The sequence below is a fragment of the Maniola jurtina genome, chromosome 10 (assembly GCF_905333055.1).
Source record: "Maniola jurtina chromosome 10, ilManJurt1.1, whole genome shotgun sequence".
NCBI lineage: Eukaryota > Metazoa > Arthropoda > Insecta > Lepidoptera > Nymphalidae > Maniola > Maniola jurtina.
Window position 1 is genome coordinate 8,613,837 of NC_060038.1, and position 16,286 is coordinate 8,630,122.

A 16,286-nucleotide genomic window follows, 5' to 3' on the forward strand; every position below is an offset into this window, starting at 1 on the left:
AGATCTCAGCCTTAGTGCTTTATGTTTAGAAATTTGAAACTGCGGATGCACGAATCGCGCACATGGGCACAAAAGAAGCAAACAAACACGATTTTAGAGGAATTCCGGGCTTTGACTCTGTGCATGCTGTGTCTGACTAGGATTAGTAAACTCGATTTTTTTTATAATAAAATAACGAGCAGGTGGGTCACCTGATGTTAAGTGATTACCGTCGCCCATGAACATTTGCAGCACCAGAGGTACCGCCTAATTAAATTAATACTTATATTTTATTAACAAGTATTCAGTATTTCAAACAAAAATTGTATTTTATAGAGCTGTCAGACACTAGTATCAAGTAGTAAACAAAAGAGTTGCAGCCTGCAAGAATAATAATTTTTGTTCGGAATGACCCCTCTTGGTCATTGGCACCATTGGCACAGCGTCATTCAATGTGCAGTATATTTTATATGTTTTTCACTTAAAAACCTGTTTATCAACGCACTCAAAAAGAAACTATTAAACAGTGTTTTTATTAATTAAAAATAAGACGTCTTATATAACATATCAATATACTGTACAAAATTCCTAATTTCCATTCCAGTATTTTTCTGAATAAAATTCGTAAACTAATTAACTCTTAGTGTTTATGTCTGGGTGAACTAAATTAGTATCTTCTATCACGTATTCCAAAATATGTTCCATAGCGGTTGGATTATCTTCTGGAACCTGGGTACAAAAAAAAAATAGGTCATTTCTTTTTTAAGCATACTATAGCTACAATGCCATAGCTGTACGCAGTCTAGGACTACGCGGTCCAATCAATTTACTGATTGATATTTCATACTTGACAAAGAGAACGGGTAAGTACCTTTCATCAAAAATACACTTAAGCTAAGATGGTGACCGATCCTATCATAATATTAATATAGAGGCAAGTGGGTTCATAAATATAGATAGGTATATGCAACTAAAACTTATATTTACGTATACATACCCAATGTCCTGATCCGAACACTGCCCAAAAGCTGAGTTGTTTAGCAGCCTTATAAAATCCGTTTTTATCTCCCCTTATAGGAATCCTCCTTGCATTCATGAACTCGTGTGCTCCGTGCCATTTAAGTGCGTGAACCCAATTTGCAGCACCTAAGTGAATACCAATTAAATACTTACTTATGTAAAAATTGAAAATTTTAAAGATTCTAAGTTTTTTAAAAGATTAATTACTAATTGACAATTTAAAGTAGGTAGGTATACTAGGAAAGACGTCTCTTTCAACTGCAACCAAGGGAAAAAGCTCTACCTACTTTATAATGGGGTAAATAGAAGACGTACCTGCAAGAGGTGTGACGACATCTAAATTGCCATTATAAACTGCAATTTTGAGCTCTGTGCGGTCTAGAAGTGTTTCTACTGAAAGAAAATAAACTTGAATTGCCTAATTAAATATGTACGTACCTTTTAAGTTAAACAAGTAATTATTAAGTATACAAAATATAAACGAAATAGGTAAATGCAAACGGCTACCCACAGTACGGTTTTGTAAGAAATACTCAAGATGGGCTTTCGAGTTGAGCGTCTATGGCGTCAGTTAGGCGTGCTTGCGGCATCAGTGACCACAAAAGCTCGATTTTGCAAGTCCAGCTTTAGTATTACCAAAATAGTAATAATACGTACGTAAGCTTAACTCGTTTACAAATCGTTTCAATCGTCCAATCCAATTCATCAGCCTATATTATGCTTGTACTGCAAATCATTGGCGTTTTCAAGAGCGCATCACCACACGCGTTCATCTACCTACCTCAATCACCTTCTACAGGATTTCGGTTCAACCAGGCGGTTGGATTACAATAACAAACAAATAACATGGTAATCTCCCTGAATTCGTTTGCCGGACGCAGAAGAACATAATAAACCCAACTTACAGAACTTATTAGATGGTACTAGGAAGCTATCACTTAAACTTTCATAAACTTCTATCGCTAGCCAAGTCCATGTTAAGGTTTGACAAACCCCTTGAAGTGTCGGTTTCACATATCGATTCATTTTCTCCGCCAAATCTGTAACGACACTATGATCTGAAGGCTGGTTAATGTTGTTGAAATTTATCTCCATCCCAGCTTCTAAGATTAATATGTGAAATAAAGTATTGTCAAGAGTTTCAGCGGTGGCATACTCTTTTTTATCAATCAAATAGCTCATATTTCTAGCCAACTTCATTGCTTTTGTATACGTGGGTTGGTCGATAACACCCTGGAAAAATAGTCAAAGATTTATGTATTACCCACCCTTATCAGTAAATTTTTCTTCAATATAGTATATGTAGTACGAGACAGGTCGATCGGGGTATCGGACGCAGGAGGACGCCCCACACACCCGTACGTCACCCGCTCGCCGGCAGCGGGTTAGAGCGGGGGTTGTGCGGGTGTGCGGGACATTCCCACCACGATTGCCATCTCGACCTGTCGCTTACTATAAGTAGGTACTACCTAACTAGGTAGTTACTTATTTTGATTCGTGGTTTGTACTCAAATTGATTGCTCAATATTTATTATTGTCTAAATCAGTGATCAAGTAATCAGATAAACTTTTCTTAGGAATCTACCGAAGTACTTCTTATCAAATATTTTATCATTTCGCCAATATTTTGCTTTATCTATCATCGGTTTCACGATTCTTAACTTGATTTCTAAATTAAATTTATATTAAGTTAGGTACCTAACCTATAATAATAATAGCTACTTAAACTTACCTACTCACCATAGAACTCAATCATTTCTTGTCTTAATACATTGAACTAAATTAGGTATTGGTTATAGAACCAGGCTAAGTATAAATTACAGAAGTCATATTTTGACGCGCACGATGCGGTTGACTCGTGCTGCTATTGTTATTTTCAGCTCTACAGCCTCTCTTCTTCTCGCTCTTATGGCAGTTTGCACAAGTATGATAATAATAATTCTACAAATAAGTGGGTAGTTACCCAGGTACAGGTTGTATTTACTCACCATGTTATAAAGAAATTCAGGCTGTGCCAATGTGCTTAGCTTTGGATTGACCCATCCACTTCCGATGCCGATACCCTTGAAGTTCATCTTAAGGCGATTATGTTTTATTGCCTACAAAAAATATTTTGCTTAGGTAATTCCGAATGCGTTGTACCTAACTTGTGCCCTATATTTTTCTTATTTAAAATTCCTTACCTACAGTTTTTTCTTACACAAGTAAAACATTAATGTTTTAAAATATTAATAGTTCTATAAGCCATGCTCGACCTAGAATAAAACACTCAGCGCCATAGTGCGCTGTGCATGCATATGCCACACGCCTGCCTATGACCGCACGGCCAGAAAAATAATAAGTAAGTCAGTCAATTAATCAGCCTGTTTGTGTCCACTGCTTGACATTGGCCTTCTCGAGAGCGCGCCACCAGTCACCACACACGATCCTCCACCTTCCTCATCCACCCACTTCCCGCTATCCTTTTAAGGTCGTCGTCAGTCCAGCGGGTCGGAGGTCATCCCACACAACGCTTGCTGATACGCGGTTTCCACTCCAACACGTCTGCCCCAGCCCAGCGGCCATCAGTTCTGCGGCAGACGTGGCCTGCCCACTGCCACTTCAGCTGACTTATTCGTTGAGCTATGTCGGTCACTCTGGTTCTTCATAATATATAAACAACAACACATTGCACAACAATTTATAATATCTCAGCGTAAATACAATGGGACCCTTGATGTTAGCAGACCTTACCAGCCAACTACGGTTGTAGCGTTGTCGTAGCACCTACATACCCGAACGACTGTTATAATATTAGTTCTGCCTGTGGTATGATCCCTCCAACATCTTAGGGTTCTTCGTCCTGTTCTAGAGTTGCAAAAGTGGTTCATGGTTGCTAACTTCTTGCAAAGAAGTGCTAGCAAAACCAAGCATTGTTGAAAAATTACGTTGCCTAATCGACGTCATTAGGCGTAGGTACAGTGCTGCGTTAAAGATTTAATGTACTTACCCTATGTAAATAGTAACCAAGTCTTGGACATAACTTGCCGCCGTAGCTCTGACCAAAGAGGTACGTTGGTGTTTTACGAAACTCTTTGTGTGTATTGTAGAACTCCTTTATTGCTCTCAAAAGATCTTTAGCTGGAAAAAAATATTCATCATAGAAAGATCTCTTCTAGAGCCAAAACACTGGCAATTTGTGCAGGGATTAATATTGCACTATGCCACGGGAACAGGTGCGAGAGTCAAACTCGCTCGCTCGCTCATAGTCCAGCGACAAGACTATCCTAACACACACTCGCTTCTCGTTGCTCACAAACTCGTTTTTAGTTTTTAGCTCAACTCTTCTCGCTAATCGTCGGCGGTCGGACCAGTGCCTTTTACGATGAATGCGGCAGTCACACCAGCTCTTCTCAAATAGATAAATAATAAATTATCGATCTGTTTGGAGATTCAAATAGATCGAATTATTTATCTTTTGTGTAGGTTCTTGGTGTAGCCTTTTTTTCTGACGCTATATAGTAAGAGTGACTCTAGCTACCATACAGCGCGATAATTTGAAGGCAATCTGGTATTAATAGGTTACCTACTAAGTAGTAGGTTCACGCACTTGGCTAAATTCTCACGACTTATGTCTAAGAGGTGTTTAAAATACGATTGTTATAAAATTATTTTTCACAGGAGGCAACTAATCTAACCTTCAAGACTTTAATCCATAAGTACCTACTAATTTGTAAAAGTGTGTGTCTATCTGTTACCTTTTCACACAGCCCATACGTTTAACCGATTTTGACGTTACACCTACACAGCTCACATCCCGGGTCGGACATAGGCTATACTTTTATCCCACGGAATTTTGAAAACCTACGTCCACGCGGGTGAAGTCGTGGGCTACATCTAGTTACTAGTATCGACTTATGAAAGCTTTCATGAAAATTAAATATTTAAGTAATTAAGTACCGTCTACCTATCCGCACTAGGCCAGCGTGGTAGACTAAGTATAATCAAATCCTTCTCATTGTGAGAAGAGACCCGTGCTCAGTAATGAGACGGCGATGGGTTGATTATGATGATGAAGTAGCTATGTATTAAAAATTCGGCCTACCTGCTTCTTTATCTGTTTTCACGAGCAGAGTTTCATTAACTGCATAACTAAATCCAGATCCAACAGGATGATCTATTAACAGAACGTTCCTGCCGTTCACCTGAAAGAAGTCCACAAACTTCTATACCACGTAAATAGTAAAAGAACATACTATGAATGTTTTTATAATTTTAATGATAGTGTTTTTACCTACACTTCAAGGAAATTTGCAAATATTTTTTAAATACATATCAAAAATTGCGGAACCGTCATTCAGGATTATAAAAAGTAAAAAGCAATATTACATACTTATGTATTTTCTCGTTCAAAGAGCTGCATTGTAATATGAGCCTTTGGTAGTAGCTTCTTTCGATAGCTGCAAAGTGGCGCTACTAGAAGTGTCGCTTCAGTACTGAGTGAACATACATATATCACAAATTTCGTCACTGGCAGAGCGAAACCGTGGCTTAGCGGTCAGAGCGTCGGGCGTGAACCCAGAAGACGCAGCAGGTTAAAATCCTGCAGGTTCTGCAAATTTTGATATGTGTCTAAAAATTATAATGTACCTTTAATACGTAAGTAGGTATGCATAAGCCGTGGTAGTCCAGTGGTTAAGAGGGGGCACTGGTTCGATCCTGGGCACGCATCTCTAACTTTTCAGAGTTATGTGTTTAAAGCAATTAAATCTTAGCTTTAAATACTATCTATCTCACTTGCTTTAACGCCGAAGAAAAGCATCGTGAGGAAACCGGCATGTCTGAGAGTTCTCCATAATGTTCTCAAAGATGTAGACTACGACCAAACCCTTCTCATTCTGAGAGAAGATCCGTTGTCAGTAGCGAGCTGGCAATGGGTTGATCGTGACGATGATAATGAAGACATGAATCCAATGATATTTGTCGGATCGAGCCGAGGATTGTTTAAGAATTGATGAAGGCAGGCGGAGATCCTTAGGGTCTGCTTCGATCACTAGGCGATCTTCAGACGTGTTAAGAACAATACTTCCGTTTACTGCATGTCACAACTACCAGCGTAACTAGGTAAACCTAACCTAACCTACCTAGACCGGCTCCTCCACCGCTTACACCGGTCCCAACCCAACCATCTAACCTAACCACCACAATAACAACTCGTTTAACCAACAGAACCACTTTAGGTAACCACTACTCTAAAACCTACAGTACGACAGACTATTCCTACTGAGAAGTGTCCTCGGCAACAACCGGACGAATAATGCCTCGCTACGCACAGCGTGTCTGATTTTATAGTCCAACGACGACAGTGGGGAGATGACGTAATGCTCAGTGAGCAAAGTATTGACAGCTAAAAGTCGGTACCGCCGACACGGCCATTCTGACCTGCGTACGTCCTCGTACGCTAAATGTCACAAAGCATGTGAGGACAAAACCATAACCACAAAATCACTATACCGCTCGTCTATCCTGACTAGCAGTTAACTGTCAATGAACATCTTTCTCATTCTAAACCTGGACATCAATGTCCCCTCAACCACTCAACACTAGTGGACCGGACATCAGCGTCCCCTCAGTCAGTAAACCTCTGTAAACCAGAAACATTACAATAATTAACGTACAATGCTATTGGTTATGATTCTGACCATCACGGCTTTTTCTAGGGCTCTTTGGCTTGACTAATTCATCACATCTCAACACTTGACGTGGAAGTTGACACAACCAACCTAGGTTAAGAAATCACTTTCAACTGATCAACTGTCTAAAAAATAGGCTAACACTGCGAGAAGAACCAAAACCTAATTACAAGAACCTATCTACTGACATGTCGCGACGCGAAATTCAGTTGAAACGATTCTAAACTACAGTTCATATGATTAGAGCGCAATTGCTATTGCAACTCTTAATCAATCATGATCTAAACATTATTCAAAACTAATTTACCACTGGTTCGGAATGCCACAACCTAGCGAGAAGAACCAGCAAGAAACTCGGTGGCGTCTAACTGAGTCGTTAATTTCATCTTCACGAGAAAAGATCTCCTTAAAGAATCATTGCATTGATACTCACATCTAAACTAGATCACATTATTGACTTCTCTTTACTTCAAATGTCGCAATAGCTCACCTTCTCCACTCTTTGCGAATTACAATACTAAAAGCCATAGTATCGTGCGCTACGGCGCCTTGAACACTATCCATAAAAGTATGCAATCGCCACACCACCGCGTATCCCAATCAAGGAATCGCCAGTAAGTGCCCGGTTTCCGAATGCAAGCTATTCGATTTCATGGGGAAACTCATTTTCCCAATTTATTTTAATTCTTCACAAGAGTCATCAATGATTCTTTACTAAACGGATTACTTGATTCCAAAACTGGTTTATAACGTCATGACGATTATCACAAAAGAGAACCAGAAAACAAAAGAACTAATCACAAGACTTGGCATCTAACTGAACTTAAAAACAAAATATTTTTTTTTTTTTTTTTGTTAAGGGTATGTGGTTAACTGTAACTGTGCGGTGTCTATGACAGTAAAACTCGTTTGACATCGTCGCGTCACGGCCATTCTGACGCGCGACCGTCCTCGGGAGCTAGTACGGATCAAGCACAAACAATCCCTAACCAATGCTGTACACCGCAGTTGAAGACAAAAAGAAACAAGGTATTCGCACATGGGTTTAATGTAGGTAGGTACCAGAAAATCCGATTATTGGTTCCATTTAGCTCAAACACATCCAGTGCTATCGAAGGATAACCCCATCCAAGCACACGATATGTCCCGCCAGTATGTGTAACAATGCGTGCCACAGCACTGCCAGAGAGTAGCCCTAGCCACGTACGTACAATACGCACTATTACACATAATCTAAACCACAACACATTATCAGAGAGTTGCCCTAAATTAATGTGCAGCGTCACGACACACGTAACCAAATAATCGTAAAAATAATCTAATGTGGGTAATCCACTTCTGATTTCGCCGCTTCTAATGATTATTAAGATTGAAGAATGATCTAACCACTAGTAAACCTGGATAATAACTAAGCGGATACGTCAGGATAGCAACCTTTAGATTAACCGAGCCTTCGTGGGCGTACTAACGATATTCTTGGACTATCAAGTGATATAGTGTGATTGTAACGGTTTCAGTAAATACTTTGAGAGTGTCTTTGCCAAACCAGCAAACTCTTACGACGCGATGAGTGACTCTAACTTGAGCTATAACGAGTCAATCTGCAAAATCACCATTGAAGAGAATAATGTACCCAAGCTTCTCAAAACTCTGAAAACTAACAAGGGAGCCGGTAGTGATGGTATTCCACCTATTTTCCTGAGTAAGTGTGCTTCAAATCTGGCGAAACCTCTCACGATCATCTTTAACCACTCCATAAACGTCTACGGTAGTTTCCCAGACATCTGGAAAGAAGCGCTGATAGTCCCCATCCACAAAAGCGGATCTAAAACTCAAATAGAGAATTACCAACCTATCTCTATCCTCAACGTAATGAGCAAGTTGTTCGAGTCAGTTATTTACTCTTACATATCTCCAATCATTTCGAGATCTATCCCCTACGAGCAGCATGGATTTATGAAAAACCGTTCCACTGTCACCAACTTAGCGGTCTTCACGGACTATGTCTTGCGGAGTATGGATGAGAGACACCAGGTGGATGTGATCTATACGGATTTCGAAAAAGCTTTCGACCGTGTGGATCACGTGATTCTGCTTCACAAGCTAAGCATTCTAGGAATAAATGGCAACTTACTCCGATGGCTAACTTCATATATAAAAACCCGTATGCAGGCTGTAGTAACAGGCAGCGCTAGAAGTAACTTTATAACCATTCCATCAGGGGTCTATCCTAGGTCCCCTCCTATATAATGCCTATCTATATGATATTGGTAGCTGTTTCAGCCATGGACAATATTTAATATTTGCTGACGATAAGAAAATTTTCCTTAAAATACGTTCCCTTGAGGATTGTTATCGGCTACAAGAAGACTTAAACGCCCTGAGTGATTATTATGTCAGGAATAGAATTACCGTTAACGTTAAAAAATGTCACCACATAACTCTTTCTCGTAAAACTAGCTCTATATCCTTCGACTATCATATAAACGATGTAAACATAGCTAAAGTCAAAACCGTCCGAGACCTGGGTATTAAAATTGACGCTAAACTATCGATGAATGAGCATGTCGAAGTCGTAGCGGATAGAGCTTACAAACAACTAGGTTTCATTAAACGCGTTACACGTACTTTCAGTAATATTGAATGTATAAAAACCCTGTATTTTGCATATGCTCGTAGTATTCTCGAATATGGGTGCAACATTTGGTCACCGTATTACATTATACCTACTCAAAGATTAGAACCAATACAAAAACAATTTCTTAAGTACCTGGCGTTTAAAGAATTCAAAAATTTAGTAGTTATAAAGAAGCCTGTTCGCATTACAAAATTGACTCACTGGAACTTAGAAGAAACCAAAGTGACATGATGTTGCTACAAGCTATTTTGACTGGACAAATTGACTGTCCCAGCCTGCTGTCAGCTTTCTCACTCAACGCTCGCTACTTTAGGCCTCGTAAACCTCAGCTACTTTGCGTACCGAAATCCAATACAAACTACGCCCAAAACTCCGTACTTCTACGCCTGGCGCGAACTTACAATAAAACTTACTCAGATTTTGACCTTTTCCACCAATCAGGCGTGAACCGTGTCACAATCAAGAGGTGTTGTCGGAACGAGCGCCTCGACAATAGTGCGCGTGGCTTCGCAACGCACTGTTTTATAATGCTGGCGACCGGACCGTCCCTACCGTCCCTGATTCATGGATTGTCCGATATTGTTCGTGCTCGCCTTCGTTAATCAGCGCCGACATGGTCATTCTGACCACAGGTCGCCCTCGACCTGCCAAAGAAAAAAAAAGAACACAGTACCGTTGTACGAAACAGATTACGCACGGAAGCCCTCATTCTCGTTGGACACGACTAATAGTGAAAGTAAGGAGGCCCCTGTCCTCAACTTACGTCACAAAACACAAAAGTAAGGAGGCCCCTGTCCTCAACTTACGTCACAAAACACAAAAGTAAGGAGGCCCCTGTCCTCAACTTACGACACAAAACACAAAAGTAAGGAGGCCCCTGTCCTCAACTTACGTCACAAAACACAAAAGTAAGGAGGCCCCTGTCCTCAACTTACGACACAAAACACAAAAGTAAGGAGGCCCCTGTCCTCAACTTACAAAACACAGAAGTAAGGAGGCCCCTGTCCTCAACTTACGTCACACACACAAACGTCACAAAACACAGAAGTAAGGAGGCCCCTGTCCTCAACTTACGTCACACACACAAACGTCACAAAACACAGAAGTAAGGAGGCCCCTGTCCTCAACTTACAAAACACAGAAGTAAGGAGGCCCCTGTCCTCAACTTACAAAACACAGAAGTAAGGAGGACGATCCCACTTCTGATGTCGGATCGAGCCGAGGATTGTTTAAGAATTGATGAAGGCAGGCGGAGATCCTTAGGGTCTGCTTCGATCACTAGGCGATCTTCAGACGTGTTAAGAACAATACTTCCGTTTACTGCATGTCACAACTACCAGCGTAACTAGGTAAACCTAACCTAACCTACCTAGACCGGCTCCTCCACCCCTTACACCGGTCCCAAACCAACCATCTAACCTAACCACCACAATAACAACTCGTTTAACCAACAGAACCACTTTAGGTAACCACTACTCTAAAACCTACAGTACGACAGACTATTCCTACTGAGAAGTGTCCTCGGCAACAACCGGACGAATAATGCCTCGCTACGCACAGCGTGTCTGATTTTATAGTCCAACGACGACAGTGGGGAGATGACGTAATGCTCAGTGAGCAAAGTATTGACAGCTAAAAGTCGGTACCGCCGACATATTACAATTTTTATTATAACATCATTGCATGAATCTAAGAATTTGAAACTCTTTTTCATTTTCATAGTCGGAATTATGAATTGTACCTACCCAAGTATGGTTTCGAGGTCGCATGTCCATAGTAAGCGGGCCAATTTCAGCAAAGTTACCCAATCCACTAGCCGCATGACCTGGCCCACCCTGAATCCATATGATTAGTGGCTTGTGATCGGAGCCGTACTGTACTCCATCGGCGTAATATAACCAGTAAAATATAAACGCGCCACGACGCACCTCGATATATTTGTGAACGCTTTCCCAAGGTTTTCTTTCAAGAGCTTCTAGGTAGGGATTTTTTTCTAAAATTAAAGTTTTATTTTTTAATCTTACTTAAATTTCTTCTTGCAATTATTCATCTTCTCTAGTGCGCAGACGTATCAAGCAAAAGGTTCATTAGAACCCAAAAATATTGAATGTGTAATCCAAATGACTAGGTTTTAATTGTAACTAGAAAAATTCATGCAACACCACGATTACCTAATTACTCAAATACCACATGTACCTATTTTTATTAGTTCTAGTTCACCCAAAACAAAAATATCTCTTCCGAAAATATGGAAATAGAAAATAAAAACTACTTACCTTCACATGATATAACTGATATAAGGAAGCACAGTAACGTAAAAACTTGTATTAAAATTGCGTTCATTTTCCTACATCCGCAGTACGACAAAATAACTGAATTCACATGCGACTTATGGAATCGCTCCAAATCATTTAACCACAAAACATGTTCTCACATATTATGCCAGTACAACATTCGGTGATATCACCAAATTGGAATAGGCAAATTAGATAATTGAACCACTGAACGAAATATGAACATTTAATAATGTTCATGAAAATAAGGTACCTATTAGGTAAGTAGGTCCTAGGTACCTAATATTATGAATTATGATGATATTATAAATTATCACTGGTTTTTGCTAATTGCTAGGATATCCCGCTCTTCAATTTTCCGCACATGAATTAATCTTGGTGCTTGTGGCATTGTGCTTGCATTGTTTTGAATCCTTGGCGACGTATGTAATAGAAAAATTACAGTCATTTAAAGAATAAACGCGACAGTACAATGGCACAAAATCTTAACTGCCAAGGCTATGGCATCTAAGGCGGAGCACGAATGACGACACAAAGGAAACAAAAGGTCTCTCTCCTTTCACATTATGTAATTAATGAATTCCACATCTTATTGCAATTCAGTTAAACATTTTAGAACTTAAATTAAGAATCGTGATGAGAATCATAATAGGTAATTACTTAATTCTTATAGGAACTCAAACTCACGTTTAAATCGATGCAAGCCTGATTATAAGCTAGGTAATTTAATTTCGAACTCGTTCGGGTTTCATCTTTAGAAGAATAGCTATTTACCTAAGAAGCACAGCAGTCGGGCTTAAACCGATTTTCAAACGCGAATTTGAAACGTTTTCTTATTATATAAGTATATAATTAGAATATACAATAAAAAATATTTTAAAAAAACAAATCAACAAAAGACCCTAATATTCCGGTATCACCATTGTATTTTCTTGGTCTATGATGGTTATTTGCGTTTGAGTGAGACTGAGTTGCGGGCACATAAGCGTGATGGGCGTAATACTTGGGTTCTCTTTTATTGGGTGGTGTGCTATCAGGCTCATCAGTCGGTTGAGGCCTCGAGCCCGGAGTATTTTGAGGAAGTCCAACCACCTGATAAAGGGGGGCTCCGACAACTACTCCAGGGCGATAGATCATTTGAGGATCTGTTCCAGCCTCATTAACAGGTTTTACGTAATCTGAAAAGTAGGCAATTTATTAGAACGGCAAAATATTAAAAAAAAATATATGTGAATGAAAATCTAATTAACAAAATGTTTGTTTGAAATATTTTTAATCTTCAAAAGAGTAAACTACGCATAATAAACAGCTAGGTATCTAGATAGTTATTTGCAATCGTGATTTTCATTCGTAGGTAGTTGTTGTACTTAGGTACCTAGATAAAACTAGATATAAATGGCACCTTGAATGTTTAGTTCCTTTTTATAATTAATTCATATGAATAAAATATCTTTTTATAGGTGACAAATAGAAATCTCAAGTAAAGTTGATCGCACACTAGAGGTAAGCCCCAAAAGCCCCAGAGCCTTATGCGCGAACGCACCACAATTCAAAGACGGCAACCGAAATCACCGTGGTGATTCGCTTACTCAGTGATCAACACTGAATGATAGCCACCACGCTCATTTGACATTAATTTTTTACCCATTGATTAAAAATAAATGTCAAATGTGGCGAATGCTAGGTACATAGTGTAATTGAAAAAGCTTTTCACGTAATTTTTCACAAGGTACCTGTGAAATGGTTCATCTCTAGTCGAAACCACTCGACATGTTATGTTCACTGTAGGTGTGTTGTGTTGTCATGGGAAGGAAATGCATGTGCGAGAACCAGTTTAGCATAAGTGATCCATCAGACTACTGATTCGCTAACTCAGTGTGTAACACGGAATGATAGCCACCCAGCTCATTTGACATTATTTCTAATCCATTGAAGGTTTTCTACGAAAAATTATTGACTTAGGTCAACGTTGCTTTACAATTGCGATCTATTGATATGCGTTGTCACAACTATAAATAGGTCACTTATCCCTCCTGTATAAAAGTGAAGCTATTAAAAACTTCTAGATGTGACAACGCATCTATCAATGGATTGCGATTGTTAAGCAATGTTGACTCAAATCTGTAAGTGGATGGGTGACTGACTTTGGTCTTTTCGTTCCGTGCACGCTACGAGTAACATCTGATATAATAACTGTAAATCTCGTTCTCTGAATCGAGTTTTAAGTGGAAAGATCTGGGCAGCCACCGCATTATTATCCCAAGAGAACTCCTATTACTCCTATAGTTATCTGGTTAATGGAAGAGGTTGCGACCCTCAGCAATGAGAAATACGACTATAAAGAAAGGACATTACCTGTTGGTTGTTGTGGTTTCGGTGGTGAGTAGCTGTTGGTTCCGAAATATCCCGCGGGCGGTGGCCTTGTTGGTTTGGATGATGGCGGTTTGCCGTACTGATTGTGCTGGTTTATCAAGTGCTGCTGTGATGGCCGGTGAGAGTGAGACGAGCCCTTCTTTTTGAAATGGTTACGTTGGTATCCTTGTCTTCTTATTGGTCTTTGTGTGACTGTGTAAATCGAAAAAAACCGGTCAGGAGCGAGCACACGAAGGATTCCGTAACATCGTACAAGAAATTACACTTTTTAGTGTCTAGTGCCTAGTTTCAAATTCACGGTTTTCGGATTTTTCCCTTTACTTGTGCTAAGTATATCACCGAAAATCCGAAAACTTATAAGTTGTAAAACATTGCTACCTGCCAAATTCATGATTCTAGATCAACGGGAAATCCATATCCATACTTAATATTATAAATGCGAAAGTATGTCTGTCTGTCTGTCTGTCTGCTACGTTTTCACGGCCCAACCGCTGAACCGATTTTAATGAAATTTGGTACAGACATGGGATATATCCCGGGGAAGGACATGCTTTTTCCCGCAAAATCAAAGTTCCTCCGGGATTTTTAAAAACCGAAATCCACGCGGGCGAAGCCGCGGGCGTCCTCTTATTCTATATAACAGACACGACAGACAGACATAGAACAAAGTGATCTTATAAAGGGTTCCTTTTTTCTCTGGAGATAGATGAACCCTAAAAATTGTGACTTAGTTATAAGAAGTTGTAGATTTCTTTTATTTATCTTTAACAACTAAGCGCTGAAATTTGAAAGAGGGGAAACCGTTAATATAAAATCGTACGAATAGGTATGCAATAATATTGACAGTTAACCTAAGTTTAAAATAAGATAAGTATGTTTTTTTTTCGGTAGGACGTAACTAACCACGACCAAACCATCGCCACCAGACCATTCTTGAATCAATTTGGAAATCATAAATTGTGACCTAAAAATATGTGTAAATTGAACTATTGATTGACTGATCTAGGAAGGGAAGCCAATAAATATCTCACACCTTTGCATCAGGGAAGTTATCGTCTTAGACCGTCAACAAATTAGCCACCCACAAAGACTTGATAAGCGAGCTTGGACGAATCATCCAAGCAGGCGAAATATTAAGCTAAACTAAGGTGGTAATAAAAAGCTCTAGGAACGGTCACTACAGTGGATATCGCCCTATTAAGTATTTTTTATTCATTGTCAACACGTATGACCACCTTTATCGGTTAGAGTTAAGTTCCTTTCCATTTCAATGTCGTTTCCGCCTGAACCTACAATAATAAAATATCAGAAACCTTACTTACTTACCTACGTGACCTACTGTACTAAAATAATCTTTTAGTTGTTTTTTTCCGCAAAGCAACTAGGTTTTTATATAAGCTTTTAAATTCATGCCTAGGCACCAAGGTACGTAGGTACCTACATATATTAAGTATCAAAAATTACGAAACCGGTCAGCGGCGCAACGATTTGAATTTTGAACCCAAATATCTCAAGGAATCGCGCCCAAGCACTAAGGTACGCATCGATGACAAAATGTCTGATTTGCCGAAATTAGTAGGTAAATACTAAGTACCTACCTACCTTAAAGGTGTGCTTATTATTTAGGTACACTCACCTGAACCAATATCATTTTCATCATAATCTTCTATGTCACCGCAGTCATCAGGAAGGTCTTCCTGAGGTTGTTCTTGAAGACTACTGGGCGAGTTATTAGGTGTCAGCAAATTATAAAACTGTCCAAAGGTTCGTGGATGAGTGTCATAGCGCTTTCGTCGAGGTGCGATTTTATTTGTGGGGCAAATATGCGCTAAAGGATTTACTGTCACTGCGTCTAATTGCACAACGAAACTAAAAACCTATAAAAAAATATAATTCAATTCTTCGTTATACATTCTAAGACAAAAGTAAAAAAAAAATTAAAAAAAATTTAGCGGACGTACAAAAATTAATGCCACTGCATAGTGTACAAATGTTTGCATTTTTTCGTATTTTTTACAAAATATAAATTAATACTGTATACATGTGCTTTCGTTCAAAAGTCCTATAGATATCTGAACGCAAAGGTATAAAGTATTTGATACTAAAGCTCGAGGTCTCCCACGCGACAAACGAATGTGTAAATCCTTGGGCAATGACCGGTCCTTATCTGCAAGAAAATGGCCAAATAAAACTGAAACGACCATTTAAAAAATATTTATTTCTAATAGAGCTACATATTTTAGCACTTAATATACTGTTTTAAAATGACTTCTTTCGTCCCAATTCTAGTCGGCCGGTTTACTCATCATC

At 39.3% G+C, this 16,286-nt stretch overlaps 2 protein-coding genes across 3 annotated transcripts in view; one reads left to right on the forward strand and one right to left on the reverse strand.

Annotated features, from left to right (window-relative positions):
- Positions 1–16,286, forward strand: part of LOC123868668 (programmed cell death protein 2-like) — a 28,273-nt gene that overhangs the window by 1,059 nt on the left and 10,928 nt on the right. Inside the window, exon 2 of the mRNA XM_045911216.1 lies at positions 14,868–14,870. The gene's annotated coding sequence lies outside the window, so the exon portion shown is untranslated. The remainder of the gene's footprint in view (positions 1–14,867; positions 14,871–16,286) is intronic.
- The window catches only part of LOC123868664 (retinoid-inducible serine carboxypeptidase-like), a 30,013-nt gene continuing 14,220 nt past the window's right edge, over positions 494–16,286 (reverse strand). Inside the window, exons 3-13 of one of the 2 annotated variants that reach the window (XM_045911203.1) lie at positions 15,938–16,143; positions 15,613–15,853; positions 13,959–14,168; positions 11,055–11,302; positions 5,084–5,183; positions 3,989–4,119; positions 2,988–3,098; positions 1,905–2,232; positions 1,315–1,392; positions 977–1,125; positions 494–708 (exon numbers count right to left, since the gene is read on the reverse strand). In XM_045911203.1, the coding sequence (XP_045767159.1) occupies positions 613–708; positions 977–1,125; positions 1,315–1,392; positions 1,905–2,232; positions 2,988–3,098; positions 3,989–4,119; positions 5,084–5,183; positions 11,055–11,302; positions 13,959–14,168; positions 15,613–15,853; positions 15,938–15,976 (1,731 nt within the window). In that variant the 5' untranslated portion in view covers positions 15,977–16,143 and the 3' untranslated portion in view covers positions 494–612. Of the gene's footprint in view, positions 709–976; positions 1,126–1,314; positions 1,393–1,904; positions 2,233–2,987; positions 3,099–3,988; positions 4,120–5,083; positions 5,184–11,054; positions 11,303–13,958; positions 14,169–15,612; positions 15,854–15,937; positions 16,215–16,286 lie in introns of those variants that run through there. The other variant, XR_006796702.1, reaches the window with a different exon arrangement.